General features: G+C 47.3%; 1 protein-coding gene and 1 pseudogene across 1 annotated transcript in view; both read left to right on the forward strand.

The window, feature by feature from the left end:
• Nucleotides 1–4,001: 4,001 nt before the first annotated feature.
• On the forward strand, nucleotides 4,002–4,828 carry LOC131998703 (small ribosomal subunit protein uS5-like; annotated as a pseudogene).
• A 3,474-nt stretch (nucleotides 4,829–8,302) lies between these two features.
• LOC131998704 (uncharacterized) overlaps nucleotides 8,303–27,849 on the forward strand; it is a 28,356-nt gene continuing 8,809 nt past the window's right edge. Inside the window, 2 exon segments of the mRNA XM_059371177.1 lie at nucleotides 8,303–8,329; nucleotides 8,865–9,141. Of these exon segments, the coding sequence (XP_059227160.1) occupies nucleotides 8,303–8,329; nucleotides 8,865–9,141 (304 nt within the window).

The following is a 27,849-nucleotide window of genomic DNA, read 5'->3' on the forward strand; positions in this document are numbered from 1 at the left end:
CACTCATAACAGAGACCGTGTTGTTTGATGCTACTTACATTGAGGCAAAATGAATCTACAGTGTAAGTAAGTCAGGTCACCTCTGTGTGGTCGCAGAGACCAGGAGAGGGCATGAGGAGGGGGTCCAGTAACGCTCTGTTTCCTGATCCAGGTGGTGGTTACACAGGTGTGTTCATTTATGAAATGTCACCAAGCCGCACACTTCTAGTTCCTGTACTTTTTTGTGGACAGGTAACACTTCACTACAAAGTCGACTAAGACAGAAGAAAGCAAAAGGGGAAAAGGCCATATGATTTGAGGGCACACCCTGTGAACCAGGGAGCTGTCAAGACAGCAGCTGTCGTGTTTCCTCTTCAGTGAGTAAAATGTAAAGAAAAATACAGAGGGGAGTGCCTAAAATTATACACTTAAAAGAAATTTAAGCGGCAGATGGATCAAATGCAACATATGGGCCTTGTTAGCATCCTTATTAAGACAGCCTGGGAAAAATAAAAATAATGAAACAATCAGAGACTTTGAACACATTGCATCTCGGATGACGTTAAGGTATTATTGATTTTAGGTTTATTAATTGTACCATGATGATTTTTAAAAGGCTCTATATTTTCAGAGGTACATATTGACGTGTTTATGAGTGAAATGATGTGACATTTGGGAATTGCTTCAAAATAATGTGTGTGTGAGTGGAGAGATGAAACCAGATTGACCAGGAGTTAGTTGATCACTGTTGAGGGTGGGAAGTGGTTACCTGGGTGTCACTGTACTATTCTCTCTACTTGGTATAATTTTGAACATATTTGTAAATAAGAGTTGTTTTTTTTTTTAAATAAAAATTTTATTCATCTATTTGACAGAGAGCGCAGCAGGCAGAGGGTGAGAGATAAGCAGGCTCCCCGCTGAGCAGAGAGCCCGATGGGGGACTCAATCCCAGGACCCCGAGATCATGACCTGAGCTGAAGGCAAATGCTTAACCGACTGAGCCACCCAGGCGCCCTATAAAAAGAAGTTTTTTTTTTTTTTTTTTTAAAGGAAACTTACATTTAGTGTGCCTGCAATGTAATTGATGTCCATGGCTGCATATTTTTAAGTTTGCATCTCCACTGAGATGGACGGAGGTGAGCGCAAGTGCATGGCCACGGATACCAAGGGAGGAGGGAAGGTTTCTGCGGTACCTGTGGCTGTGGTTCTGCTTCTACCCACCCAGTGCTCCACTGAAATGGTTCTGGCACAGGTCACCATGACCTCCACTCACTGCCACACCTACAGTTGGTTTCCAGCCCCCCTACTTGACTTCTGGGTAGCCTGGCACTAGTGGCAGGCACCCCTGCTTTCCCCAGCCTCCCTGTCAGTCTGCACTACAGACCCTTCTTCCCGAGGCTGATTCACCCATGTAGTCTGGCCTCTAGCCTCTACCCTTCTCCTCCATACACTCCTCCCAAGCAGTTTTATCCCCTTCTAGTAGCTCCAGGTGCTGCCAGACTGTCTTTCTGAAATGCAACTTTGATCGGCCAGTTCCTTCACTAAAACCCAGGAGCAGCTTCCCATTCCCCAGGGACCATGTTCTAACTCTTCGTAGAGGCCCAGGAGGGCTTTCAACATCTCTTCACACGCCCACCTCCTTTCTAACTACCTCCCAGCCCTCTTCGTCTTTACACCTTGCATGTCCACTGGTTACATCATCGACACTTCTGGAATGTGCCATGCTATTTCTTGCTCCCATATCTTTGATTCCATCTGGAATACTTACCTATAGACTGCCTCACTTGGAAAACTCTACTCATCGTTTGGGACTCTGCTACAGGGTCATCGCATGGGTAAAGCCTTTCCTCATCTTCCTGTGGAGTTCCCCCATTCAGTCAATTATTCATTCATTCATTCAAAAAATATTTATACTCAGGGCCCTGTGCTACGGTTGGGTGCTGAGGTCAAGAACCCACCTAGTTCACACTTACATCATGGCTTTTATCTCACCAATAGTATGAACTTACTTATATTATATAATAGCTACTAGCCACGCCTACCCCTACACCCCACCTCTTGAGGTCAAAGATAGTGACTTCTCATCTTTATACCCCAGTGATAATGGGCATTAAAGATGGTTGTTCAGTGGGCGCCTGGGTGGCTCAGTGGGTTAAGCCACTGCCTTCGGCTCAGGTCATGATCTCAGGGTCCTGGGATCGAGTCCCGCATCGGGCTCTCTGCTCAGCGGGGAGCCTGCTTCCTCCTCTCTCTCTCTGCCTGCCTCTCTGCCTGCTTGTGATCTCTCTCTGTCAAATAAATAAATAAAATCTTAAAAAAAAAAAAAAAAAGATGGTTGCTCAGTGGAAATAAAGAACAGTCACTGAGAAAAGGCCTTTGGGTCTGACTTTCCACTCTTGATAATCTTTGGGTGTCTGCGAGGTGAAGTTCCAGATCAAGGTAGACAGAATGAGCCTTTTCCCCCACGGAAACAAGATGGCAGCAAGACTGAGTGACAGGGGTGTTCAGAGTATTTTAAAAGACACTGGGAAGAGACAGTAAGAAACAGGCTTCAGATGCTAGTGAGGGGCACCTGGCTGGCTCAGTGGCTAGAGCCTCTTGACCTCGGGGTCATGAGTTTGAATCTCACATTGGGTATAGAGATGACTTAAAAAAGAAAATCTTATTTAAAAAGAAAAAAAAAAAGATGCTAGTGAGAGGAGGCAACCATCCAGGAGCAAAATGACAAAGGAGATGAGGTTTGCCGTTTTTGGTGGTGGTGGATAGGATGGTAGGGCAGGCCTTGGACAGACCCACAGACAGCCGTGGTAAAACTGGGAGGAGTCATCGCAGCCCCCCTGGAGGGCCTGTGCCAGGCCCAATCCTTTGCATTTTTTTTAGTTTATTTTTATTTATTTATTTATTTATTTATTTATTTATTATTTTTTTAAGATTTTATTTATTTATTTGACAAACAGAGATCACAAGTAGGCAGAGCAGCAGGCACAGAGAAGGGCAGGAAGCAGGCTCCCCGCTAAGCGGAGAGCCCGATGCGGGGCTCGATCCCAGGACCCTGAGATCATGACCTGAGCCGAAGGCAGAGGCTTAACCCACTGAACCGCCCACGTGTCCCTATTTTTATTTATTTTTAAGTAATCTCCACACCCCAACGAGGGACTCAAACTCATAACCCTGAGATCAAGAGTCACGTGCCTCTCCTCCTGACCAGCCGGGGGCCCCTAACCTCTTTATCTTACTGAATCGTCACAGTGTTCGTGTTGGGATGAGGAGATGGGTTCAAAGTGTGTCAGTGACTGTCCACCAGGTTCCACATCGGAATCACCTGAGGAGTTTGTGAAGACGTGGTTCTGGGTCCCCTAGCTTTTCTGGTCTAATCTGATCAGGACAGAATGCTGACCTCTGAATTGATCAAGTCCTTCAGAGGGAGGACTAGATCCTCCCTCTGACTGAATTGACTGAATTGATCAGTCCTACGGTCAGAGGGAGAGCAAACAGAAGGAATCTGGTGTGGCAAGCGGACACCCACCTACCTGGGGACCTACTACATCAGCAGCTCTGGGCGGAGCCCAGCAATCTGGTGTGACAAGCGCCACACAGAGCTCTGATGTTCACTCAGGTTTGAGAGCCCCTGCCCGGTAGCCTCGCTCTGCCAACGTGCAGCGTCAGCGCCAGCCGGGAGCCTGTGTGGAATGCAGAGCTCAGGCCTCACCCCACACCTCCTGATTTAGAATCTGTGTTTGGCCAGACCCCTGGGCTCTTCATTCACGCAGGAGAGTTCGCGAAGCCCTGCCTTAGACCCGTAGTTCTCAAATGTGCCAGAAAAACAGCATTAACTTGGGAGCTTTGGGTTTTGAAGTACAAATGCCCAGGGTACCTGGCTGGCTCAGTGGGAAGAGCGTGCGACTCTTGGTCTTGGGGTCATGAGTTCAAGCCCCACATTGGGTGTAGAACTCACTTAAAAAAAAAAAAAAAAAAAAAAAGCCAAATTCTGGCTTTGCCTCCGAGGAAACACCAAACGGCCAATGGTGCTGGTGCTGTGGTTGGGCCCTAGTGGGGGGCCCTGGCAGGAGGTGGGGGCCCTGGTGGCTCCCACAGAAGCTTTGGCAGCAGCATCCAGGGCAGGGTCTCGGCCCAGATCTGGGAGGGGCAAGGCTGAGGACCAGGAGAGGATCCCCATCCCCAAGCTGGGTCAACAACAAGAAGGACAAGAAGATCTGGTCCCCAGAGATGGAGATCTCGGCTCTTCCTCCCCATCAAGGAATCTGAGATCACTGACTTTCCTGGGAGCATCCCTCAAGGATGAGGTCTCGAAGACTCTTCCTGTGCAGAAGCAGACCCGTACGGACCAGGTTCAGGTGTTGGTTGCCATCAGAGATTATGTTGGCCTGGGTGTTCAGTGCTCCAAGGAGGTAGCCGCTGCCATCTGTGGGACCATCATCGTGGCCAAGCTTTCCATCATGTGTGGCAAGGCTCCTAGGAGAACAAGACAGGCCAGCCCCACAGTGTCTCATGCGAGGTGACTGGCTGCTGTGACTCTGGGCTGGTGCGCCTTATCCCCAACACCAGGGGCACTGGCATTGTCTCAACCCCTGTGCCCAAGAAGCTACTACTGATGATGGCCCACATTGACAATGGCTAACCCTCAGCCGGGGGGCTGCACCTACCCTGGGCAACTTCACCAAAACCCCTTCTGATGCCATTCCTAAGACCTACAGCGCTCTCACCCCTGACCTCTGGAAGGAGACTATGTTCACCAAGTCTCCCTATCAGGAATTCACCGACATCTGTAAAAATCCACACTGGAGTCTCTGTGCAGAGGACCCAGGATCCAGCTGTGGCCACTGCATAGTTTTATCCAAGAAAATTTCAAGCGAATTAAAGCCTCTTAAGAAAAGGGGGGGCAGGCACCTGGTTGGCTCAGTAGGTAGACCAGGCAACACTTGATCTCAGGGTCATGAGTTCAAGCCCTGCCTTGGGTGTAGAAAGTACTTTTAAAAAAATCTTTAAAAATAAATTTTTAAAAACCACGCACACGGGGCGCCTGGGTGGCTCAGTGGGTTAAACCTCTGCTTTCGGCTCAGGTCATGATCCCAGGGTCCTGGGATAGAGCCCCGCATCGGGCTCTCTGCTCAGCGGGGAGCCTGCTTCCTCCTCTCTCTCTGCCTGCCTCTCTGCCTACTTGTGATCTCTGCCTGTCAAATAAATAAATAAAATCTAAAAAATAAAAAAAATAAAAACCACACACACAAAGTACAAATTCTCTAGGTATCCCATCCAGGTTTCAAATTCACTAGGTTTGAGGTCACATGTAGGTCCCTTCTTTAAAAACCTGCCAGTAAGGGTGCCTGGGCAGCTCAGTCGGTTGGGCATCTGCCTTCAGCTCCTGTCATGGTCTTAGGGTCCTGGGATTTAGGCCCGTGTTGGGCTCCCTGCTCATTGGGGACCCTACCTCTCCCTCTTGCCCTGCTTGTGCGCTCTGTCACTATCTCTTTCTCTTTCTCAAATGGAGAAATAAGATCTTTCAAAATCTTTTCTTAAAATTAAAAAAAAAATAAAGTGAAACCCCCTGGTAAATCCGATGATCATTTAATTTTAGGGACAATTCCATTCCATGTTGCTGTCTCTCTGTAGAAGGAATTTTCTGAGTATTCTTTTCCAAGGCATCTCAGAAGGTTGCCTAAGGTTGCCAGATTGAACAAGTAAAATACGGAACATGCAGTACAATTTGGATCTCAGATAAACAGGAAATAAATTTTTGTGTAAGAATGTCCCAAATATTGCCTGGAACATACTAGTTATAATTATTTTAAACAGTAAAAATTTTAAAATTTAGTGTATTTACTAGTAAAAAAGATTTAAATTCAGTCAATTTGGTCAATTTAAATTGGGTGAAAATTGCTAAAAAAAATTATTGTTTAATATCTAAATTCAATTTAAGTTCAGATTGGACTGTGTGTTCTGAATTTTTTCTGGCAACCCTACTCACAACGGTCCCGGAATTTCAAGGAGAAATTTGGCATAACCTTAGGGAGAAGAGGAGGAGGAAGAGCTTGCCAGGACAACAAGAAATGGATGAATGAAAGGCGGAATGTAAAAAATACTGTTACACTATCTCAATCAGCTCAAGCTAAGTTACACCTAAGGCTGCAGAAAAGTGACACTTCCATCTCAGTAACTCACAGCCCCGAAGGTTTATTGCTTGTTCATGTTACATGTCCATAACGATCAGCTGCCTCTCCTCTTCATTCTGTGACTACGGCTCATGAGAGGCTTCTAAGCTAGAACACTCCTGGCCTCAGGGAAAAGGGATGAAAGAGAATGGCTGGCCACAGAATGATTCTTAAAGCTAGGGGGACCAAATGTCCCATTTTGTCCAGGACTAAGTGGTTCCTGGGACCTAAGACATCAGCGCTAAAAGTAGAGTAGCCCTGGGCAAATCGAGATGGTTAGCCACCCTAATTAATAAAGCTTTTACGTGGAAATGACACTGGTTACTTGTGTTCATGTTCCATTGGTCAAGAGAGTCACGTTACCATGTTTGTCATCAATGGGTCGAGCACTTACAAGCCTCCAGTAGTGAGGGACCCACAGAGATATTATGGATATTTTAATATCCATAATGGATAATGGGGCAATGGATATTTTTAATACTAATACAATCTTCCACAAAGAAGCAGGTGGGAAAATCTCATAGTCTTCTCTTTAGAATATAGAATAGGAAGGACCTCCAAGATGGCAGAGCCAAGGGCCAGAAGGACAGCAGCCTAAGGACCTCCCTTCTTCCCGGGAGCAGGACTAGGACCTAATCAAGAGACACACTCCACACCCAGGATCAGTGACAGCCCAGGCAAACTTCAAGATTTCCACAGACCAGGGACTACTATGTTCCCCATTCTTTCCTTTCTAAATGGATTGAGATCACTCCATCCCTGTGGTTCCATCATCCATCGAAAGGAATGGATAATGTCTTTTTAATTCTAGATCTCCAGATCTAGAGGAACCACATCCAGACCTGATGTATCATGAAATGCTGGGCTTAAAGTCTGGTGCCATGGTTAGATGAGAATTTAAGTTGTCTCCTGAGAGGAGTGATTTATTTTGCAGAAAAGAGGGAAAAAATATTTGCAACCAATGGGGTCTATTGAGGTAGCTTGTGTTATGATCCAAAATACATGTTTCTTCTCTGGGACTACGTCTTTTGGGACCCTTACCTATATGAGGATTATATTTGTAACCCCACTGACCTTGGGCTCAGCCATGTGACTTGCTTTGGCCAACAGAATGTAAGGAGAATGGACACAGGTCACTTCTGAGTCAAAGACTGAAAAGCCAGCCCCTGGCCCACCCCCTTCTCTTTTCCTTCTCCCTGAGATTGGCATGTTCCAGACAAAGGCTACAGGATCCCAGAGCAGAACTGCAGCCACTCCACCACAAACATGTAACATGAGTAAGAAGTAAGTGCCGATATTGGCACTGAGATGTTGATGATATTTGTAACCAAGCATAACTAAGCCAATCCTGCCAGGTACAAAAGTGAACGAGCAAAATCACATGAGAATACCTCTATGATTCTGTGTTTGCAAAGTCTGTGAACAGGCAAAGCTAAATAGTATACCATTTAGGAAGAAAGCTAGAGTGGGGCGCCTGGGTGGCTCAGTGGGTTAAGCCCCTGCCTTCAGCTCAGGTCCTGAGATCAAGCCCCACATCAGGCTCTCTGCTCAGCAAGGGGCCTTCTCCCCATCCCACCCCCCGCCTGCCCCTCTGCCTGCTTGTGATCTCTCTCTCTCTCTGTCCAATAAATAAATAAAATTGTTTTTTAAAAAAGAATAAAGCTGGGGTGGCAAAACTATAAAGAAAACAAGAACATGATTAGCGCAAAATTCAGAGGAGGGCTTGCCTTGGGCTGGAGGTCAGAGAGACATTAAAGAGTTCTAAACTGTTCACGTTATATTTTCTCTGTTGTGTGTTAATTATACAACTTAAAGATCATGAAAATGACATGTACTTGTCCTTTGCTTTCCTGGACACCTTCTCTTGGATCCCAATGACCAGCTAGTTCCAGGAAGCCGGAACTAGCCCATATGGAGAGACCACACCTTGGGTGTTCTCTGGCTGATGGCCCAGCTGGGGTTCCCGCCAACAGCCAGCCTCAAATGCCCACAATGAAGGTGACTCCAGACCCCACCACTGAGATACCCTCCAGGCCTCCATTCTTGCCAGCAGAATCCCCAGACATCAGGGAGCCAAGTCACCCCAGCTAGACCCCATCTTCACTGCTGACATGTGGAAGCCACAAGCACAATAAAATTGTGTAAAATGTAAAATGAGACAGTTTGCCAAGGAGCCGTTGGTAAGTGACACAGTTAAAACACTCGCACACTTTTTTGAAAACCGGTTCAGTTCCATACTATAAATATCTCTCCCTGGGCCCTCCTTAAGCGAGTTTGTGCATGCAAGAGGCTGGGCTGCCCACCGAATGCCCCGCAGTGGGGAGAAGACAGGACAGACCGTGAGGTCTAGGGCCAGGGTCTTGGGGAAGGAAATCCTCCCTTATTCCAGGGTGAAGGAAGCGGAAGGTTACTTAGTGGGTGTGACCGGAGACTTGCCCTGAACTGGGATTCTTGCATTCTCTCGCTTACTCAATCCCAAATTAATTCACTCACCAAACAGGTCACCTAGGGGGCAGAGCCCAGGGAATCGGGGTGGTGTGACCTACCTTGGTGGTCTGGACCCTCGGAGCCAAGGGGGGGTGGGGGGTGGGGGGTGGCCCAGCGGGGAATTCCCTGCAGAGGAGTTAGGTGTCCAGGGTGCTGTGGGATTCCAGTCGGGTTTTGGGGAAAGAGCCGAGGCCCCTCAGTCCCTTCAAACCTCCCTTCTTTGCCAAGAACCGACGAGACCGCGGGGTTGGAGCAGAAGCCGCAGCGGACCTTCCGCGAGTTCACCCCCTGGACGCGTCCCACCGGCGGCTGCCGCTCACAGCGCCTCCCGGCGGCGGCGGGGCCGCACTGCCGAGGCCCCCCACGCCCACCCCCACGAGCCCCGGGTGGTGGAGGCGCACCTGCAGACGCCCCTGTGAGCGGCTGGGCCGCCTAGTAGGTGTCTATGCCCTCGAGACCCTCAGCCACGTGGAAATCCAGCCTGGGATGATTAGCCTCTACCTGGGTGAGCTTTCCATCAAGCACGGGGGTGCGGCATGGGAGCCTCCGTCGCTCCTCGCGTCTCACCCCCTTAAGTCACCTGCTGGGGTAACAGAGGCACAGATTTCTCTAATAAAACAAAGCAAAACAAACCTGCCTCCTTGGCCCTATCTGGAGTGGAAATCATTGTGAATCTCAAGACCTTTGCCTCCTTATTATTCAGAGCCCAAAGTCCCTGAGCCCCGGGACCTTGCAAGGTTTTCAGAGGGCAAGGCATCCTGGAGGAGGGACGACTCCCGCAGCTGGGCATGTCACCGTCACTGTGTCCTCAGGAGCTCGGGTGCGGACACCAGAGGGAAACACTTCTCCCCTGGGCTTTGTTCGGTCTCTCTGCGGGCCTGCTGACTCTCCTGGCCTGCAACCAAGAGGTCCGGCTCAGTGGCTCAGCACATGCGTGTATCCGGCTCTCCTGGTGTGGATTTGGCTCGGGAAAGACCTCTGGCACCTCCTGTTTTCTTGTTTGAACAGAGAGTAGTGTCCTTGCCATGCCCCAGAAAGGATATAGGGCAGGAAGATGGCTTGCTCACAAGAATGCCCAGGGGTAGGGCGCCTGGGTGGCTCAGTCAGTTAAGAGCCTGCCTTGGGCTCAGGTCATGATCTCAGGGTCCTGGGATCAGCCCAGCATGGACCTCCCTGCTCAGAAGGGAGTCTGCTTGTTCCTCTGCCCCTCCCCCTGCCTGTGCACATGCTCTCTCTCTCAAATAAATAAAATCTTAAAAAAAATTTGTGTCCTCCAGCAAATATGATCAGGTTCTTGCCCCTGATATCTATAACTTTGGAAGTAGGGTCTTTGTAGATACAATCAAGATTTGATCACACTGGCTTAGGGTGGCCCCTACAATGACAGGTGTGTCGGGTGTTGAGATTACTAAAATAAAACAAGCAAAAAACTTTTAAAAAAAAGAAGGGAAAGGAGATTTTGGATAGAGAGACACAGAGAGACATGGGGAAATAGGCCCCGGGATGACAGAGGCAGGGGTCGGAGTGAGGCACTGCCAGCCACACTAAGGACAGCCAGCAACCGCCAGAAGCTAGGAGGTGGGGGAGAGGTTCTCTCTCACAGCTCTGAGAAGCGACCAGTCCTGCCCATACCTGGATTTTAGCCCTCAGGACTGTGGGAGAATCAAGTTCTATTGTTGTAAGTCACCAGGTTTCTGATATTTTGTTCCAGGAGCTGTTGCTAACTAATACACCCCAGGACAGGGTGGAGGGTGCGGGGTGGAGGATGCTGAATGTTGCACAACTTTAACCTTTCCCAAAGAGAGAATATAGAGGGGCGCCTGGGTGGCTCAGTGGTTTAAGCCTCTGCCTTCAGCTTGGGTCATGATCTCAGGATCCTGGGATCGAGCCCCACATCGGGCTCTCTGCTCAGCAGGGAGCCTGCTTCCCCCCTCTCTCTCTGCCTGCCTCTCTGCCTACTTGTGATCTCTATCAAATAAATAAATAAAATCTTTAAAAAAAAAAAAAAAAAAAAAAAAGAGAGAATATAGAGCCTAACAGTTACCCATAGACACTGCAGGGGTGCCCAGAGCAGGCCTGAATTCCAAATTGATCGTCCACCAGCCAGTGTCTTTGGATGCATGACTGAATGTGAGTTTCCTTATATGCAAAAACTAGTGAAATTTCCTTTTCAGATAATCTATGCAAAGTGCCGGGAGCATGGGCAGCAGGAAGTAAATGGTAGCTAACACTAGCATATGAGCCCGGACTCCCTTCTCTGTGGTCACCAAGGAAGTTTTCCCTCTGTGCAGTGTCTTGCAAGAGGACCGAAGCAAGAAGGAATGGATTTGCAGATGTCTGAGGATAACCTAATCTATAGTCTAGATAGAAGGGGGAGGTAGAGGGGGAACGAAAAACTTCTCTGAATAATCATGAAAAAGCAGGGCACCTGGGTGGCTCAGTGGGTTAGACCTCTGCCTTCAGCTCAGGTCATGATCTCAAGGCCCTGGGATCGAGCCCCGAGTCCGGCTCTCTGCTCAGCAGGGAGCCTGCTTCCCTCTCTCTCTCTCTGCCTGCCTCTCTGCCTACTTGTGATCTCTCTCTGTCAAATAAATAAATAAAATCTTAAAAAAAAATCATGAAAAAGCCTGCGTTCATTTGGGATAGCAGAAATTGTAAGCTGTTTTGTTTTTTTTTTTAAGATTTTTATTTACTTGAAAGAGACCAAGAGAGGGAGAGAGAACACAGACGGAGAGGAAGAAGCAGGTTCCCCGCTGAGCAGAGAGCCCGATGCGGGGCTCGATCCCAGGACCCTGGGATCATGACCTAAGCTGAAGGCAGAGGCTTAACGACTGAGTCACCAGGCACCCCATGCTTTTCTATATATTACGGGTTTTGTCTATGAGTAAGTTTTACTTGTGTAATCAGGAAAAAATAAACCTGATTTAAAAAGAAAGAAGGGGGGATGCCTGGGAGGCACAGCACCTGCCTCTTGATTCGGCTCAGGTCATGATCTCAGGGTCGTGAGACGGAGCCTTGAGTCAGGCTCTGAGCTCAGTGGGGAATCTGCCTGAAGATTCTCTCCCCCTGCCTCTCCTCCCACTCGTTCTCGATAAACAAACAAACAAACAAACACATAAATCCTTAAAAAGAAAGGGATCCCATGTCCTATCAAGAAGCATTGTGACTGACATAATCAAATAAACAAGATTAAAAAAAATTAAAAGGAAATTACCCTCCATTCAAAGTGACCCATCCAGAAAGCAGCGGAAATCAATACGGTGAGAGGCGCCAGGCTTAGATCTCTTCTTTGACATACTTATATCCATCTTACAGTCCAGCATCTTCAGAAATGACCCCATTCTCTTCTTGCCAGCCTGTGAACCAACCACCAGCCTGAGTCCATTCCCAAATGGCTTTTTAAAAAAACAACAACAACTCCTTCACCTCCTCCAGACTTATCCCTGATGCCTATCATGCCCGATCTGAATGAACCACAACACCGGAGCCCCTATCCACCCTTCTTTACAATGCTGCTTTGTCTTGGATCTCAGTATGGCCTAAGCACCCACTTTCCTTCCAGCTCTGGGGTCCAAAAGATTTCTCTCTTCCTCTTTGTGCGCTTTGCCCTCCAGTATTCGTGCCTTAAAAGTGCAGGCTTCAGCGGTCTCTGTGAGCCTTGACATTGGGACTTGCGCTTGTTCTTGTTCCTTGAGTCGAGTCGTGTTGCAGTCACTCCTTGCTGGTGTGGCTTTGGTCTTAATACCTGGTGGGGCTTAGTATTAGGTCTTTTAGAGACAGCCCTTTACTCAGCTGGTGAGTCAAATCTTCCAGAACACCACTGGACAATATGCAAGAAGGCTCTGGAAATGTTCATAGCCTTTGAGACTCTGACCTTGTAATTTCATTTCCAGGAATATTTCCTCTGGAAATGAAACTGATGGACAAGGATTTATGCAGAAATATGAATCAGATCATTTAAATCAGCAAAACAACAGAAGCAACCTGGGTGTCTAAGAGCAGGGAACTGATCAGGCAAATTATAGCACAGGCTAATTGTGGATATTTGTGCAGCCATGAATATGGTTGCAATATTATTAATGTCATGGAAAAATACCTTGATCAAAATTATGTATTTTGTATGATTTCCAGTGAAATTTAAAAAGGCACAAAGCAAAAATAAGAAAGAAATATGTCAAAATATTGATAATTTGCCTCTGGGTAGTGAGGCTATAGAATCTTTTCCCCACCATTTTTCTTTATATTTAGAGTTTTCAAGTGTTCTACGTGAGTACAAATCACTTTTATAATCTGAAGGGGAAAACCCCAAAAGACTTCTCACACGTAGAAGAAAAAACAATTAATTACACTTGAACATGGTATCCTAGTGTGCTATTGTGATTTATAATATGAACCATATATTTCATCTTCCTTCATGGTTCCTAAAATCATTGGAACTTCCTAAGTAATGAAAGAGGTCCCAGTACCTTTTGTGTGTGTTAATCAGGTGACTTTGGGAAGTGCCTAAGGATGAGAGCTGGTTTCCAGGGGAGCCAACCATGTCATTAGAGAGTTGAAATCATTCTCCAATCTCTGGGGAGGGGAGATTGAGTTTAGTCCTCAATGGCCAATGATTTACTCCATCATGGGAGCTAATGAAGCCGCCATAAAAACCCAAAATGAGGGGATTCAGAGAGCCTCCAAGTTGAGGAATCAGAAGGCTTCCATGGGCAACCAGGCCAAACCCCAAACTCCACAGGGACAGAAGCTCCCTTGTTGAGGACCTCACTCTAAGTATTACTTCATGTGGCCGTTGACTCATCATTTAATATCCTTTGTAATGAATCAATAACCCAGCAGTAACCAGGTTTAGTCCTAAGTGCTTTGAACTTCTCTAGCAAGTTAATGGAACCCAAGGGAAAGGTCATGGGGACCTCCATAATAGCCAGTCGGTCAGAAGTACAGGTAACAATCTGGACTTGTGATTGGTGTCTGCAGTGTTGGGCGGTCTTATAGGACTGAGCTCTTTACCTGCAGAATCTGAGTCGATAGGGTCAGAACTGAGTTGACCTGTAGGGCACCCAGCTGGTGTTGGTAGTATGGAGACCCCCACCCCCTCGTGACATAGACACATTGGACTTTGAGGTCCATAACCTTTTACCTGAACTGCAAGACTCCAGGTGTATCATTGAGAACTTAGGTTTACCTTTTTGTTTATGTAGTGTGAGGGGTCCCCTATTCCTTTTGGGATAGGGCTGTGAGCAAATAAGCCTGTAGGTTTTTGAGATCTGTGTTCTCCCCTACAGATCTCTAATATGGAGGAAATGGCTAGACAAATCCTTTGTTTGGAAGCGGTGGAGTTGAAAAGCAGACCCTGGGGTGGTTCTCAGGGTCCAGACAGTGGGGGCAGGGTTGCTTTGTAATGAGAGGCAGCAGCTCAAGCCACATCCCTCTGAGAATGGGAAGGGCTGTATGAATGCCTAAAAAAACTAGAAACCAAGAGCCAAGGCATTGGGAGCCTGGGACGCTCCCCCAAGCTCATGAAGGAGGCTGTGTTCCCTTGAAGGATCTTGCTGACCTGGTAGGGGACAGTGGAGTGAGTTTTTTTTTTCCTACAGCGACTCCTGTGGCTGGGAGGAGACATGACAGCTTTTCAGGAGACTCAAGCTCCCCATTTCTCCCTGAGAACTCCCTGGTGGACTTCCTTTGTGGCAGATTCCTCTCTGGTAGCAGTCTGCCCTCTGACCCCTTTTCTGCTCCAGTGCTCACCCTCTCTAGGATGGTGTCTGTGACTCTTCTGCCATCTTGCATACCCTAGGCTAACCAGTCATACTTCTCAAGCCCATCCCTACACGAGAGTCAATTTCTCCAGCTCTTTTAAGTTAATGACCTTCACAAGCTGAGTTAGGACCATCTGACCAACAATATGAGTTTTGATCAGATTTGTGAGCTAGGGAATTGGAACAGGTAGTCATCTGTGGGGTCCCCCCAGGAGACAAATAAAAGCCAGTTTGGAGCTCCTTCAGGTCTGGGGATGGCAGGGGGTCAGGCAGTGCCAGCTTGGTCTAGGACACACATTTTGTTGAAGCTGCTGGCAGGGGCTGGTCTGGGTAAGGAGAGGTACCCTCTTCCTGAATGCCCTAGCATATGGGCATTGGTGGTGTGGGTCTAGGGGTTCAAATGAGACTGAAGGGGTGTGACCAGGTATTGCAGAGAAGGGACACCCCCCCCCCCGCAAACAAGGGGAGCATGACCGGAGGTGCTGGAGAGAAGAGAAAATTTCCATTTGGCTTTTCGAGCTCCTTGCCATGTCCCCAGAGGACAGCAACTTGGCAGCTATCTGCGTGCCCGATCCCTAGTCTTTGTTCATGAATTTTTTATTTCAGGCAAAGAGCCTTATCTCTCACTGGAGCTGCTTCAGGAGCCTGCTTTCCCATCAGCTGGAGCCTGGGCAGATGGAGAGTTGCATTAAGGCATGAATTATCTGTCCCTTGAGAAAGGAAAGGCACTCTGTGCTTTCGAAAGGACAGCTCCCACCTCCCCCAACCCCTGCCCCGGTTCCTGTAGGCCTGTAGTGTCCACAGAAATGTTAGGTTGCTGTTTTTACGACGATATGGTTGAGGGCTCAGAGAGGAAGATTTTGGGGGCAGCTACTGTGGTCTCACATGTGGGGCGAGGTCTTCCTTAATGTGCTACTCATTGAACACGAGGGGCATCCACAGCAGAACAGAGGAACCACGGGAGAACTTGGCCTCTCACGATTCAGATTCTCGGGAATCCAGGTAGCTAGGGGCAGGCCCAAAGGTGGTGGGGTTGGAGATGTCATTTCCATCTGCCCCAGAGCAAGAAGGGCCCCTGTTCTGCACTGCTTCAGTCTGATCCCCTTGGATTGAATAGTAGCCCCCAAAAGGTGTGTTGAAATCTTAACCCCCAGTACCTCAGAAGGTGACCTTATTTGGAAATAAGGTTGTTGCAGATGTAATCAGTTCACGTGAGACACGGACACAAGATGGGAGAGAGTCACGTGAACACAGAGACAGAGACCGGGGTGCTGCAGCCATAAGTCACGGAACACCACGGATTGCCGACAAGCCACCAGAGACTGGGAAGAGGCAAGGAAGGATTCTTCCCGTGGGTTTCACAGGGAACATGGCCTTGCTGGCATCTGGATTTTGGACTTCCAGCCTCCAGATCTGAGAGAGAGAGAGAGAGAGAGAAAATTTCTGTTGTCTTAAGTTACCCAGTTCATGGTACTTGATCCCAGAAGCCCTAGGAAACGCATTCACACTCCCAGACTGGACTCTGGGTTCTAGAACCCTGAATTCTGGTCCAACTGACACCATGCCCTCTTCCAAAGCCCGCAGGGGCCTCTTCTCCGGGTCCCTCTGCCCTGGGTCACCCTCTCTACCAGTGTGCGTGTCCTAGGTCCTCAGAATAGCCAACGGGTGGTTACGAATGCAGGTCATGAGGATAATTGGTTACGATATGTGTGTGTGTGTGTGTGTGTAGATATATACTATTATTGGTTATTAGTGTAGGTGTGGTTGAAGATTATATGTCTGGGCTGGAGTGTCCACAGCCATATATGCGAGGGTGCTCGCACTGTTGGAGGATCAGGGGTGATCTGGGCAGAGAAGGGGTAGGTCAAGGCCTGCAGGTGGGGAGCCAGGAGCCAGTCCTCCCAAGCCACCGTATTCTGACATTGATCTCTGAAGAGTCTGAAAAAAATCCTGCACTGGAACCTAGTCTTCTAGGTTGTTATGAAAGGGTATAAATGTCAAGGTGGGAGGATGGGACCTAATTTATTTAATAGTGTATTAGCTTGATTGACTAACGTAGAAGACTTTTGGACACATAGTCCATGAGCCTCCACTTGTCCTCTCGCCCAGGACGCTGGAGATGGAGTTGGCCTAAAAATGTGGAGGTGGGAACCAGGGAGTCCTAGTCCCTCTGGGTTGTGAGCTGCAGGACACAAGCGAGACCTGGAGAGCTGGAGCTGCAGCCCATGATGCGCTCTGAGGCTCTTGTCTTTGTGTTACTCCTCAGCTTTGAGGCCAGTCCTGCTGCAAAGTTCCAGCTGGTGGTAGAATTCAGCGGCATGGCAGAAGAAAAGGCCACTGTTGCAAAGGGAGCAGTGCCACCCTAAGGCCAGGTTAGGAATGGCAGCAGGAATCTCTGAGGGACCTCAAAGAGCCTGATGCACCAGACAGGTGTCCTTCCGGGTCCCACAGCCACAGCTACATTAGAGAGTCTACTTTTTGTTTTCTGACCCCAAATACCATTTTCCTCATAGAAGCTCCCTAGGGGACCCTTAGCTGTTTGCTAGTGGTGAAAATCAATCCTGGAGGTTTCCAAGGAATGCAGCCCCCAAAACTCCCCAACGGCCCCTGGGTCCCCCCTCTTCTCCCCATCGCCAGAGACCTGCCCACCACGCTGAACACCAACACAATTTAGAGATGAAAGAAGGGAATTAGCTATGAGGAGCTTAGGAGAGCTAATCTGGGGGCAGCTTCTGAAGCAGAGTTCACCGCTTGCGTGTGTAGGGGGTGGGGGTTAAATAGCTCTTTCCCCCTTCACTGAACATTATTTTAAATTGTACCAATTATAGATAAAACTGGATTAAGGGTGTGCAAAAATGTTAATGCCTATTTGTCATCTTCCCTTACATCAACCCCGACAGGTAGAGATTGTTACCACCCCCATTTTACAGACAAGGAAACCGAGGCATGGGAGAGATTAATGACCAGCTCAGGATCAGGGAGTAGTCAGGAAGCATTGCTGGATATGTCTGTGGTTTTTAAATTTTTCTTTTCATTGCACTGTCCTCCTGCAATCCCTGCACAGGGATGTGGGGTTCTTTTTTCTGCTACTTCTTAAAATATCTTTTACTACATTATTTAAGTACAAAATCAATACGTAGTTTGTGTACCTAGGCAAATATCTCCAATACCACCTCCTGGGGTGAACAACATTAATGGTGTTGCAAGTTATTTTCCCCATGGAGATCCACATAGATGCAAATTTGGAAAAAAAGCATATAGAGGTTTCCCACCTCCATTTACAAAATTGAAATCAAAAGCAAAAATCACATTAGGTAACTAGTTTCTGACCTACTTTTTCAATTAACAATCGATGATGATCATTTTTACAAATAATATTCACCCATCTCACCCTTAATAGCAGTCCAAAATTTCATTGTACAATGAAATGTGCCCTAAGGTATTAAACCATTGGTGGGCACCCGGATTGTCCCAGTGATTTTTGCTATTAGCAATAATATTGTGGGGCACCTGGGTGGCTCAGTCAGTTAAGGGTCTGACCCTTGGTTTCAGCTCAGGTCCTGATCTCAGGGTCATGGGATGAAGCCTTCTGCTCCTCCCCCCACCAACGCGATCTCTTACTCTTTCTCTCATAAATAAATAAATAAATAAAATCTTTTTAAAATAATGTTGTAATAAATATCTCTGTAAATATGCTCTCAGAAACCAAGGCTTCACTCTGGTGGGATATATTTCCAATGGGAAAATTGTTAGCTCAAAGGGCACAAACATGAAAACTGGGAACAAGCTAAATTTCTAACAACAGAGAAATCGGTTAATGCCCACCCCAGCCAATGGAACATTGCCTACAAATAATGGTCAAGTTTTGTTGGTTTTGAAAAATGCCTAGGGATGCCTCGGTGGCTCAGGCGTTAAGCTTCTGCCTTCGACTCAGGTCATGATCTCAGGGTCCTGGGATTGAGCCCCACATCGGGCTCTCTGCGCAGCGGGGAGCCTGCTTCTCCCTCTTGCCCTTGGTTGTGCTCTTTCTCATGCTCTCTCTCTCTTTCTCTCAAATAAATAAATAAAGTCTTATAAAACAATTTGGAAATACTTATAAGAAGCTAGTTAGAGGGGCGCCTGGGTGGCTCAGTGGGTTAAGCCACTTAGGGTCCTGGGATTGAGCCTCGCATCGGGCTCTCTGCTCAACGGGGATGAGCCTGCTTCTCCCTCTTTCTCTGCCTGCCTCTCTGCCTACTTGTGATCTTTCTCTCTGTCAAATAAATAAATAAAATCTTAAAAAAAAAAAAAGAAGCTAGTTAGACAAGAGCCATGTTCTAATCCAGCATATATAGTACTACCTTATTTTGTAAAAATATGTGCATAGATTAAAAACAGAGAAAGGCAAACACTACAACACTAACAGTGGTTATTTCTCAGGGGTGGGGTCACAGATGACCTTTATTTTCTTGTTGCGCCTTGTCTGTTTCTCCTGTACGTTTTACAGGGATCACGTGCTGCATGTCTTCATGTGTTAGGTTGCAGGGGGGGGCAGAGTCCAGCTCAGCTATGTCACCTGGCAGGAGTGAGATCATTGTAAGGCTCCCCAGGGGAGTGGGTGAGGATGCTGGGCATCTGGGACACTGGCCCCCTATTGAGGATAAATGGGGCTCTGCCAGCCTCCTAGGAGCAGGGGGTGAGCATCTCCTCACTCTGCACGGGCGCTGGGAGATCATGCATGATTCCTCCATGGCTTCTGCTTATGGAGCTCTTGGTTTCAGCTTCTCCCTGCCACCTGTGTTCCCCTTCTCTGAGGGTCTTGCACTTCCTTTTTTTTTTTTTTTTAAGATTTATTTTAAAGACAGAGAGAGCAAGAGGAGAAGCAAATGGGGCAGAGGGAGAGAGAGAACCCCAAGCAGACTCCAAGCAGAGTGCGGAGCCCAAGGTGGGGCTGGATCCCAGGACCACGAGATCACGACCTGAGCCAAAACCAAGAGTCACACACCTGACCAGCTGCACCCCCCAGGTGCCCCCCCTTCTTCTTCTCCTCCTCCTCCTTCTTCTTCTTTTAAGATTTTATTTTTGAGTAATCTCTACACCCAATGTGGGGCTCAAACTCACAACCCCGAGATCAAGAGTCAACTGAGCCAGACAGGCACGCCTCTTGCACTTCTTTCAAACCCTCCAAGAAAGTCTGCTTGGGTGGCTGGTGTTGGGAGCGCATGCTGGGCATAGCTCCAGGAGCAGGCCAGGTCCTGCGACACTGGTCCTGCAGATGGCTGCCTTTGTTGGAGACCCCTGGCCCAGCTGTCACAAAGATGGTGGGCTTACATTGTATATTACCTTGTCTATGACCACTGTAATGGCCCTGTTGGTCTCTAGAACTGCAGTGACAAAGTATGGAAACCTTAACAGAAATGGAATCCCGTTACAGTTGTGGGGCCAGAAGTCTGAGGAGACGGTTTCAGCAGGACTGCATTTTTTTTCTGAAGCCTGTGGGGGAGAGTCTGGTCCATGCCACTTTGAGTGGTTTCCTGGCAATCCTGAGAATTCCTTGGCTCAGAAAAGCATAACTATAACAGAAACCGTCCTCTCGTCTGGCATTCCCCCTGTGTGGGTGTTTGTATCCACATTCCTTCTTTTTATAAGAACACCAGTCCTTCTGGATTAGGAATTAGGAAGCATTGACATCGAACAGGACGGTCTGGGCCACTGTAAAATGCTAAGACTGGCCCGGCTGCTGATTTGGTAGCTGTTTAGAGCTTATCTCATCTTACTCCCTGCAAACTGACTAGTCCTTTAATATGTCATTATAAATGTATGACAGCGGGTAGTTTTGTTATTAAATACAATTAAAACTGACCTTGTGCTTTTTAAAGTTTAAGCCCTGCCTAAACCAAACCAAAGCACAGACAAGAAGACCACCTTGGCCTAAGGCAGGACCAGCCCCCCAGAGAGGATCTGCGGCACAAGGCTCCCATCTCTCTGAGTCCTGATCTGGGAAATCGCTCTGAGTAATCTCGCTGAATAACATTGTGGGGTAAATCAGCTTCCATCCTCCGGCCTGAGAACCCAGCCTCCATTTACGGTATTGTTCCCATGGGAAAACACATTCCAAATTCCAAACAACTGATTTGTACATGAACTTTCCCTCTGGAGGTTAGGAACTGCCAGAATGCGTTCTCCTGTGGCTCGGTCTCCTGATGGCTTCCCATGAGTCCAGTCCCCTGGCCCCCTCCTCATGTCCCATATGCACACTCTCCTTACACACACTCAGCCCTCCTATGGTGCCTCTCCCATGAAGCCTCAATCAGATCTCTCTTTCCTCCTTGAATCCCTGGATCCTTGGACCTGGGCTACGTAGCTTTCTGAGCTTTGCCTGGCTTGTAGAGAAACATCCACAAGTGTCCTGACCTCTTACAGAAGCTTAAGATCCTTGAGGATGAAATGGTATTTTCTTTATCGGCAGGATTAGCTCCCTGGGGGACTGTCATCTGGTGTCTCTAAGGAAAGCCAGCCCCTCCCCTCCACCTCCTGCCCCAGCAGATGGGAACAGGAACAGATTGGATCCCCAGGACTCGCATTGTAAGAACAGGTGCACTGGGTAGAAATCTCAGTTTGCAAACACAGGTGCCCATGGGGCTAGCTTCATTCTTCATAAATTCTGCTAAAATGGGGGGACAATTAATTGCAGTTCTCCTGCAGTTAAGATGAGTTCCGTACTCCCCTGCTCCCCTGCCTTTGTTGCACTCCTCCAGCCCCCAAATCTTAGACATGCCAAGTCATCTTGTTGGACAAATTCTACACAGTTCCTGCTGAGATGTCCACCCTCCCTGCCCCCCTGGTCCCTATGCCCCAGACTCTGCAAATTCCATCTAAATTAGGTCCTGGGCACCTGGGAGGCTCCGTTGGTTAAGTGACTGCCTTCGGCTCAGGTCAGGATCCTGGAGTCCCAGGGTCGAGTCCTGCATCGGGGCTCCCTGCTCAGCAGGGAGTCTGCTTCTCTCTCTGACCCTCCCCCATCTCATGCCCTCTCTCTTCCTCTCTCTCATTCTCTCACTCAAATAAAGATTTTTTTTTTTAAAAAAAACTATAAACTAAGTCCTGCACCTAGATGCACTCTCTTGCCATCCTTCCCTGGGGTTGTGCATGAAGCTGTTTACGTTTGTCAGGGAGCCAGGCGAGGTCTGCATGCCTCCCGGGACCCCGGACTTCTCCCTCCTCCCAGACCTAGAGTCCATCCAAGGGGAGAGGGTGCCAAGCTGCTTTCACCTTTCTCCCAGATATTTTGTCTGCTCCAGGAAAGCCTCGCAACCTTGAGGACTTAGACCAGACCTATGGAGATAGTCCAGGCAGAGGGCTGGTATTAAGTGATTTTTGTTTTCTGCCCTGCAACAGAGATAACGAGCCCACTTCTCATACATTTGGAGGGATAGCAAAAAGTAACAAGATGAGGGGGAGGGAAAAAAAACTCATTGATAAATATATTGAAATATTTATCCCAACCTTGTAGATTGCACCTGACCTCAACTCTTCTGCCAATAGCAATCACGTCTTGATTTAGGGTACCAGGAATAGCTCAGGCAGGAAGGACGGCCACCTTCCTAGGGACTCTGTGTCTTACTGCTATTTGTCCCCAGCTCCACCACTCACTGTTTCTGGACAACCCTGATGGCATTTCGAAGAGCCCTGGGTTGCATCCCAATGGTCAGCCCAGGCACAGAAGCAGAGGGTGGCAAGCCCTGGAATGAGAGTGGGAAAACCAATGAGTCTGGGCAAGTTAAGAGAGAAGGGATACATTTCCAGGAGCCGAGCAAGCTGGAAGTCTTCCTGAAGGAGGTGGCATTCAGTGTAAGGATTTAGATGTATACATCAGAGGAAATAATCAAAAAAACTACAAGACAACCTATGGAATAGAAGAAGATATTTGCAAATGACATATCTGATAAAGGATTCATATCCAAAAATTAGAGAGAACTTATAAAACTCAACACTCCAAAAGCAAACAATCCAATTAAAAATGGGCGAAAGACATGAATAGACATTTTTTTAAAGAAGGCGTATAGATGGCCAATAGATGAAACAGGAGGCAGGTGCAGCGGGAGTGGCTGGCTGGGGAGTGGTGGGGGGCACGGTTTGCATGGCACTCTGAGTACTTGCTCCAAACCCAGCAGCTTTCCAATTTTTAAGCTAAAGTGCTGACCTTGTGAAGAGTCTGCAAGGAGTCTGCTTGAGATTCTCTCTCCCTCTCTCTCTGCCTCTCCCCACTCTCATGTGCTCCCTCTTTCTCTCAAATAAATAAAATAACGTGTGTATGCAAATGAGTTAACACCTGTAAAGTGTGTAGGCCGGTACCCGGCACATAGTAACAGCTCAGCAAATGTCAGCAATGTTGGTGACAATGGTGGTGATGAAAATGATGATGGGGTCCCCTACCAATGAAACATCCTAGGGGACCTCTGACCCCAACCTACCCCCACAGCCTCACCCCTCAATGCTGGACCCCAGCTATGTCTCTGATTCTAGGCAAGGGGAGATGCCTGTGTTCTTCCAGGTCTCAGATCACTTATTCTGTGACCCCGTCACTGCTGCCAAGCCCTATCCCTGCTTTTCTGTCCCTCAGGAGTAGCATCTGGGAGAGGCGAGCCCTGTTGATGGAGGCAGAGTGTTGTGCGTGGCCAGCAGAGCAGGCTGCGGACAGAGCTTCTTCCCCAGCAGGACACCAGCTCTTGCACCCACTCCACCTTCACTTGCTTCAGCTTTCTCCTCAGTGACCTCCTTTTCCCTTAGTGATGTCTCCCCAGAAGCCCTTACAGAGGACAGGCTTGACCCAGACCTCACAATGAATGGCCAAGGCTGGATTCAAGTTCAGCTAGTCTGACCTTGAACCACGGCACTAAAAACCACTGCAGTGGGTCCAGGAATCAAGGGAGTTCCAGGAGTCTTGAAACCTTAAGTGGTCTCGCCAGGTCAATGCTAATGAGCCTAGACAGAATTACCCTAAATATATCATCAATCAATTATAATAAAGCAGAATTCAAGTCCAAACTTCAATTCCATTGCAAACCACTCCAAAACTTGGTTGACTTCAAACCCCCAACCTCGGGCACCAGGCTCGCTGGGTCAGTGCAGCATGCGACTCTTGATCTTGGGGTTGTAAGTTCAAGCCCCATATTGGGTGTAGAGATTACTTAGAAGATAAAATCTTTAAAAACAAAATAGAACAAAACAAAACCTACAACACTCATTATTTGCTTATGATTCTACAAGGTGGGCGGAGCTTGGCAGGAGATACTCATCTCTGCTTCATGTGGCATCATGACTGAGGCTGGGTACTCACTTGGCTGGGGGCTCAGCTGGGGCTGTCAGCCCAGGGACTGTCCTCCCGTGGTCTCCCCCCATAGCTAAGTCAAACAACCGCAGCATGACAGCTGGGCTCCAAGAGGGAGAACCCCAAGAGGACAAGCCCAGGGTGCAAGCACTTCTCATGCGTCTGCTGGCATCTTCTCTCTAATGTCCCATTGGCCAAGGCCCAGAGTCAGTGCAGGGGACAACACACCGGCATGAACACTGGAAGGTGTGGCTTACTGGGAGCCAGCAAAATGGCAGTCCACATCCACTTACTTTCCCTAAGGTTCACCCCTTGTGGTCTTGACCCTTCCAAATCCTTGCTTTATCCACTTGCCTCTTTCTCCTCTCAGCCCTTGTTCCCTCTTCACTGAACTGCCCCTTTTCAGCCAACAAACCACTTGTGTCACAGCTGTCCCCAAACAGCTTCTCCCAGCCTTGCTTCCCCCTCTCGAGCGACAGCCCTGTCTCTCTCCATTCCTCCCCCTTTCTAAAGTCTTCAAAGAGCTGTTGATGAGGGGCACCTGGGTGGCTCAGTGGGTTAAAGCCTCTGTCTTCGGCTCGGGTCATGGTCCTGGGGTCCTGGGATCGAGCCCCGCATCGGGCTCTCTGCTCGGTGGGGAGCCTGCTTCCCCCTCTCTCTCTGTCTGCTTCTCTGCCTCCTTGTGATCTCTGTCTGTCAAACAAATGGATAAAAACTTAAAAAACAAAAAAGAGCTGTTGATGCTAGAAGCAGAAAAAAGTATCCTATAGTCAGTTTGCTAAATTTACTGAATATTCTGATTTACTCACATAAAAAATTTCTTTAATATCTTCAATGCATAAGAATATATACTTATGAATATATTAATACATGCATTCGATATCCCCTTCATGAATATAAGTGAAAGAAAAATATATTCATAGGAGGTTTAAACTATGCTATAGCCCTTAGCTTCTGGCAAATTGACGTTCCATTAAAAAATATACTCATGTTTTGTTGAGAAAACTTTCTTCAAAATTACTTTTTTTTTTTAAAAAGATATTTATTTATTTATTTGATAGAGATCACAAGTAGGCAGAGAGGCAGGCAGAGAGAGAGGAAGGTAAGCAGGCTCCCCGCTGAACAGAGAACCCGACACAGGGCCTGATCTCAGGACCCTGGGATCACGACCTGAGCCGAAGGCAGAGGCCTCAACCCACTGAGCCACCCAGGCGCCCCCAAAATTACTTTTTTTAAATAAATTTGCCAAAATTGGTGCAAATCTCTCAACTTAAAAATCTGTCTATCCATCCTTTCATTCATCCTTTTATCCATCCATCCATCCAACAGATATTCTCTGAATGTCATTAGTGCACAGCATTTGGGACAAATGTGATCAAACACAGACTTGGCCCAGCCCTCATATATTTTACAATCTAGTAGGAGAGATAAATATGACTCCAACAATCACTTAAAAGAAACAGTGAGGGGCGCCTGGGTTCATTTGGTTAGGCAATTGCCTTCGACTCAAGTCATGATCCCAGGGTACTGGGATCAAGCCCCATGTCAGGTTCCCCTCCCCCTGCTCATTTTCTCTCTCGCTCACTCAGTCTTTCTTTTTCAAATAAATAGATAAATCTTTTAAAAAATAAAAAATAAACAATGAGATTTCAAGTATGATCAGTGCTACCCATTATATTATATTATGGGGTTTGATCTGCCAGGTGAGGGTGGGGGGCTGTTCTCCTTAGGAAGGGCTGCTGGAGGCTAGAGATGATGGATAAGGGGTTAACTAGGTGAGGAGTAGCAGTGGAGCTTCTAAGCAGAGGAGAAAGTCCTTGAGGTGGGAAGAAGCATCACAAGCACAAGTCCCAAAGTCTTCTTCAGTCTTCAGTAGCATCTCTACCTCTAATATCCCTTAGATGTGTTCCTCAGACACTGTTCACTGGCTGAGCCAATAGGTGTTCTCAATTACTTCTTGCATGTTTCCACTACAGAGGTAGTTAGAGGTGACCATGTGACATACTTCTGGCCAATGAGACACACATAGAAATGTCTGCTGAAGGCTCCTGGGAAGGCTTCTGCTTTCCTTTTCTTTATTTTTTTAAATATTTTTTTCAAAGATTTCATTTTTAAGTAATCGCTACACCCAAAACCCAAAGCGTGGCCCCACATTGGGTGTGGAACCTACTAAGAAATAAAATTTAAGAATTTAAAAAAGGGAGGGCATCTGGGTGGCTGGGTCAGTTAAGCCTTTGCCTTCGGCTGAGGTCATGATCTCAGGATCCAGAGATCGAAGCTCCCTGTTCAATGCAGATCTGCTTCTTCCTCTCCCTCTATCCCTCCCTCCCCAGGACCCACCCCCACCATGTGGTCTCTCTCAAGTAGATAAATAAAATCTTTAAAAATAAATAAATAAAAACTCTTCACCAGAACTCAGCACGTACAGATTAAAATCCAAACACTTAGAATAACATTCAAGACCATTTGCAGAATCAGAGACCCCAACTTGCTTTTCCAACCTCACTCCCTATTATTCTTCCTTCTCCTTCACCAACCCCACACTTGGCACCTTTCTCAGCTCCTAGCACACCCTTTGGCATTTACCCCTTTGGCGTTTTGATCTCACACTCCCTTTGTTTGCAGTGTGTCTCCTGTTTTCTCTGCTTCCTTACACCACTTACACTTCAAGACCCCCGTGAAACAGCACTCACTGTGAGTTCTACTCTGACTGTCATCCCTAGGAAGGATCATTTGCTCCCTTCCTTATGCTGTAACAGCCTTTGATATAAACCTGGAGTAGAGAACACATCAAACCATCACCTATTATGTGTTCGTGTCTTTTCTCTTAGGCTGCAAACTTAACAGGGTCAGGAATTCTGTCTTCAAAGCCTTGCACATGGCAGATGTGAAATAAACGTTTGTTGTTTTTTTTTTCCCCCCCGAAGGCCATATTTGACATGGAAAAATTCCCCCCAGTATCCATCAGGGGGCAGACATTCCCGTTTATTTTTAAATTCTCTCAAGGCCTTTTAAAGACTTAAAAATCTGTCTCACAATATAGATGTTAACAATACACTTATCCTTGTTAAATGGGATGCTGTCGGTGGCGGCTTATTGGCCTAAAACTTTGGTTTCAGACTCTTATAGGCATCAGAGCCCCCTGGAGGGCTTATTAAAACACAGATTTCTGGGCCCCATTCCTAGTTGATTTATTAAGTCAGGGTGGAGACCAAGAATTTGCACTTCTAACCAGTTTCCAGGTGATGTTGGTAGTGCTAGTCTGAGGACCACACTTCCACCACGGGTCCAGCTGGCCTGTGGAAATCCTTCTGAATCATGATGCCTTTCTCAAAATATCAGCTGCCCTCCCAGCCCGTTTTCTGCATCTTCATCTAAGTCACTGGTAAGAGGTTGAATAGGGTGAGACGGAGAACACAGCTTTGTAGCAAGAAACTTCAGGCTGGCCTGGATCCACTTGTTGGTCCTTGTAGGATATGACAAATTTCTATCATTGAGACAGCCAACAGCCATAATCCTCACCCTATGCCTTTACCCAACTTTCTGACTTTTGCCCCTGATGGGGCCGCAGGTGATGTATGTTATTGTTTTGACTTTGTATTTCTTCAATTTCTGATACATTTGAACATTTCTTTTTTTTTAAACATTTCTTTAATTTCTTCTTTTAATTAATTTAATTAATTTAAATTAATTTCTTTAATTTCTGAAAAAGATCTATTTACAACTTTTGCCCATTTATTCAAGTTCCTATAGGTTGTTGTTTTTTGTTTTTTGTTTTGTTTTGTTTTGTTTTTTTTAGAGAGAGCAGGCAAGCAGGAGGGGAGGGACAGAGGGAGAAAGAAGGAGAGAATCCCAAACAGGCTCCAGGCTCAGCACAGAGCCCAACTCATGCCTCCATCCCATGACCCTGACTGAGATCACAACCTGAGCAGAAACCAAGAGTCAGATGTTTAACTGACTGAGCCACCTAGGCAACCCAAGGTATGTTTTGGTTTTGTTTTGCAAATAGGTTAGACAGAAAGGGATTTATTGGAAGGATATAGAGGCGTGTCACACCTGGGAAAAGTGTTCATTGGCTGGCCATCTGAATCTGGTTCCACCCTAAAGCAATCAACTCTGGGCAGAAGGAGGGGGTCTATAAGAA

The sequence above is a fragment of the Mustela nigripes genome, chromosome 13, assembly GCF_022355385.1.
Source record: "Mustela nigripes isolate SB6536 chromosome 13, MUSNIG.SB6536, whole genome shotgun sequence".
NCBI lineage: Eukaryota > Metazoa > Chordata > Mammalia > Carnivora > Mustelidae > Mustela > Mustela nigripes.